At 34.2% G+C, this 3,039-nt stretch overlaps 1 protein-coding gene across 3 annotated transcripts; it reads right to left on the bottom strand.

Moving 5' to 3' along the window:
* Window positions 1-237: 237 nt before the first annotated feature.
* LOC107730517 (DNA polymerase delta subunit 4-like) lies at window positions 238-1,680 on the bottom strand. 3 transcript variants are annotated; one of them, XM_016541362.1, is made up of 5 exons: window positions 1,584-1,680; window positions 1,009-1,110; window positions 758-847; window positions 436-547; window positions 238-321 (listed from the first exon to the last, which is right to left on the bottom strand). In XM_016541362.1, exons 1-5 carry the CDS (start codon window positions 1,603-1,605, stop codon window positions 297-299), a joined length of 351 nt encoding a protein of 116 aa, XP_016396848.1. In that variant the 5' UTR covers window positions 1,606-1,680; the 3' UTR covers window positions 238-296. The 3 variants fall into 3 exon arrangements, with proteins under 3 accessions (XP_016396848.1, XP_016396850.1, XP_016396849.1); XM_016541364.1 differs by having other exon boundaries at window positions 1,523-1,663; XM_016541363.1 differs by having other exon boundaries at window positions 1,543-1,663.
* Window positions 1,681-3,039: the final 1,359 nt, after the last annotated feature.

The following is a 3,039-nucleotide window of genomic DNA, read 5'->3' as shown; positions in this document are numbered from 1 at the left end:
TAGTGCTCTGCATTTACCCATCCAAAGTGCACACACACAGCAGTGAACACACACTCACCGTGAACACACACCCGGAGCAGTGAAAAAAGGCATATTAAGGATATGTGTGATTGATATTGTTATGCATATAGAGCAGGTGCACAGAGAGTAAACCATGACTCAACAATAACCTTTGAGTATAAAATGTTTAATAAAATGTAGTGTAATAAACAACAAAGCAAACATATTAGAACATATCAAACACTACAAAAGTATTTCTTCATTTCTCATCTTTCTGTCTTTTCTCCATCAGTTTTTCAGAGGGGATAGTCACACCAGAGACTGAAACAGAGAAAGAAAATGAGCGTTATAGTGACAGGCTTCGGCTGGTTTTTGATTGTATCTGCATGTGTAAAAGGGAGAGAGAGAGAGTATGTGAGAGCATATTAGTAATACCTCTGTGTGTACTCTGGGTCAGTGCTCTCCTTCAGTAAAATGTCTTTAATCTCCTGCGGGGGATTCAGCCCATGCAGTGCTGCCCTCTCCCATCTTTGCAGTCGACTGATCCCTAACACACACACACACACACACACACACACACACACACACACACACACACACTATTATATATTATTTTCATCTTGAAAAGAATTAAAGAGCTCAAAGTGACACGGCTGATAAATTTCAGGATTTTATTGCTTTACAGACTACAGAAACCACAAAAAAATAATGACATAAAGTTGCACATAGAGATTGATTAGTAAAATTAATAACGCACCTGTGCATGGTCCGAATTTCCAGTCCAGATCAAACTTCTTCAGTTCTTGTAGATCTTTTTCTCTTTCACTCAGTTGTGGGGGCTCAGGCTCTGGTAAGTTATAACATTGTTATAAATGCTGCTGCATCACTGGTGCATTTGCATGCTCCTCTAAATAATTTGCACAGTTTAGGAATATGATGACATATTGCAGATCTCTGCTATCACTGAAATATGCACATACACAAACAGAAACAAACATCCTGTCCCACCTGCTACTGGTGGTGAAGGAGACTTGTCTCTCTTGCCCCCTCTCCTTGCCTTCTTCATAACCTTGAAGGTGTCGGTTATGAGGTCACGCTTAGGTGTCATATCTAAAAATAAAGAACAGTGAGTAACACATTAGTCTACTTGAACTAACAATGAAAAATATTATGTAGTTAACTAAAGTCATACAGGTTTCCATCACGAGGATAAGTCTAAATCATTCATCTTCAGCTCATTCATCAAGAATGTTGTAAATGCATAATGTTATTGTATACACAACACTTGTGTTTTATAAATTTTGTTAATAGGAAACATCGCAGCAGCGTACAGTAAAGTATATCTTTAGTCAAAGATGCTCACGTATGTAACAAAGTAGCCTACAAACTATTCATTTTGTGTAGAGTTAAAAAAAAGCATTAAAATGACCAGTAAAGGCAATTTTTATTTATCGATCGATCGAACGAACACTGCTTCCGACTGGACTAAAGCTTTTGTAAAATTGCACGTGCATCCCCTTACATATGAAATTCACGGCATACCTGAATGCTGCTAGGATGTTGTCGTACGATAAATTACTTGCCAATGTTGACAGCAGTCTTCATCAATAAAGCCTTTCAACTTTCGCTTTGTGGCTCGATCGTTTACAAAACAGACGGACATTCAATAGGTAGGGCGGGGCTACGCGCAGAGCGTGATGGCGTCATGACGAACGCGTTTAGCGAACGGCGGTAAAATTAGTTTGACGTTTGACATTCATTAGACATTCGGGTTTTTTGCCAATTAAACTCTTTGCAGGTTTTATGTTTTGAGCCCAAACTAACTCAGATAGACATAAATATATGCCCTTTATGTTGCACAAGGCTTAATTTCTAGGAATTAAAAAAAACAAAATGAACCTTTTAAATTAATTAAACAATTTAACTACGTGACATTATAATATAAAACCAGTACTAAAATGTTCGGGAAAACATACCTGTTATCGCACAAAGCTCCGTTTTTTGGAATTACAATATTATGTTTTTTATAATAATTTTACAACTTTTAATGTATGCAATAATATAAATCCATTAAACGACAACACCATTTGATCTAAAGGTATCAAACAAACTGTAAAATATTCAGAATATTATTCCCTATAATGCACAAGTCTTGGTTTTCCAGATTATGCCTTTACTGTTTTTATATACAGTACTGAATCCATATTTGTCATGTTTTATATACTGTACCCACTTAAATTAATTAAACTCTGACACAGTTTGAGATAAAGCTATCAAACCAACTGTAAAATATTCAGAATATTATTCCCTATAATGCACAAATCTTGGTTTTTCAGATTATGCCTTTACTGTTTTTATATACAGTACTGAATCCATATTTGTCATGTTTATTATTCTGTATCCACTTAAATTAATTAAACTCTGACACAGTTTGAGATAAAGGTATCAAAACAACCATAAAAATATCTAAATATTATTCACTTTAATGCACAAGGCTTGTTTTTTCAGATTATGCCTTTACTGTTTTTATATACAGTACTGAATCCATATTTGTCATGTTTTATATACTATACCCACTTAAATTAATTAAACTCTGACACAGTTTGAGATAAATGTATCAAACCAACTGTAAAATATTCAGAATATTACTCCCTATAATGCACAAGGCTTGTTTTTTTTTCTGATTATGCCTTTACTGTTTTTATATACAGTACTGAATCCATATTTGTCATGTTTATTATTCTGTATCCACTTAAATTAATTAAACTCTGACACAGCTCGAGATAAAGGTATCAAACCAACTGTAAAATATTCAAAATATTATTCCCTATAATGCACAAGGCTTGGTTTTTCAGATTATGCCTTTACTGTTTTTATATACAGTACTGAATCCATATTTGTCATGTTTTATATACTGTACCCACTTAAATTAATTAAACTCTGACACAGTTTGAGATAAATGTATCAAACCAACTGTAAAATATTCAGAATATTATTCCCTATAATGCACAAGGCTTGGTTTTTCAGATTATGCCTTCA

The sequence above is a fragment of the Sinocyclocheilus rhinocerous genome, unplaced genomic scaffold (assembly GCF_001515625.1).
Source record: "Sinocyclocheilus rhinocerous isolate Xijiao unplaced genomic scaffold, SAMN03320098_v1.1 scaffold1570, whole genome shotgun sequence".
In the NCBI taxonomy this organism is placed as follows: Eukaryota; Metazoa; Chordata; class Actinopteri; order Cypriniformes; family Cyprinidae; genus Sinocyclocheilus; species Sinocyclocheilus rhinocerous.
The sequence above is the reverse complement of the archived record's forward strand: the minus strand, read 5'-3'. Positions and strand labels throughout refer to the sequence as shown.

What these genes read in the sequence shown, in the direction of transcription:
- LOC107730517 (XM_016541362.1), bottom strand. Translation starts at nt 1,605, where the DNA reads ATGAAGACTGCTGTCAACATTG. An exon ending in TCCTTCACCACCAGTAGCAG is followed by an intron (nt 848 to 1,008) that starts GTGGGACAGGAT and finishes ATAACTTACCAG; the next exon opens with AGCCTGAGCCCCCACAACTG. An exon ending in GAAATTCGGACCATGCACAG is followed by an intron (nt 548 to 757) that starts GTGCGTTATTAA and finishes TGTGTGTGTTAG; the next exon opens with GGATCAGTCGACTGCAAAGA.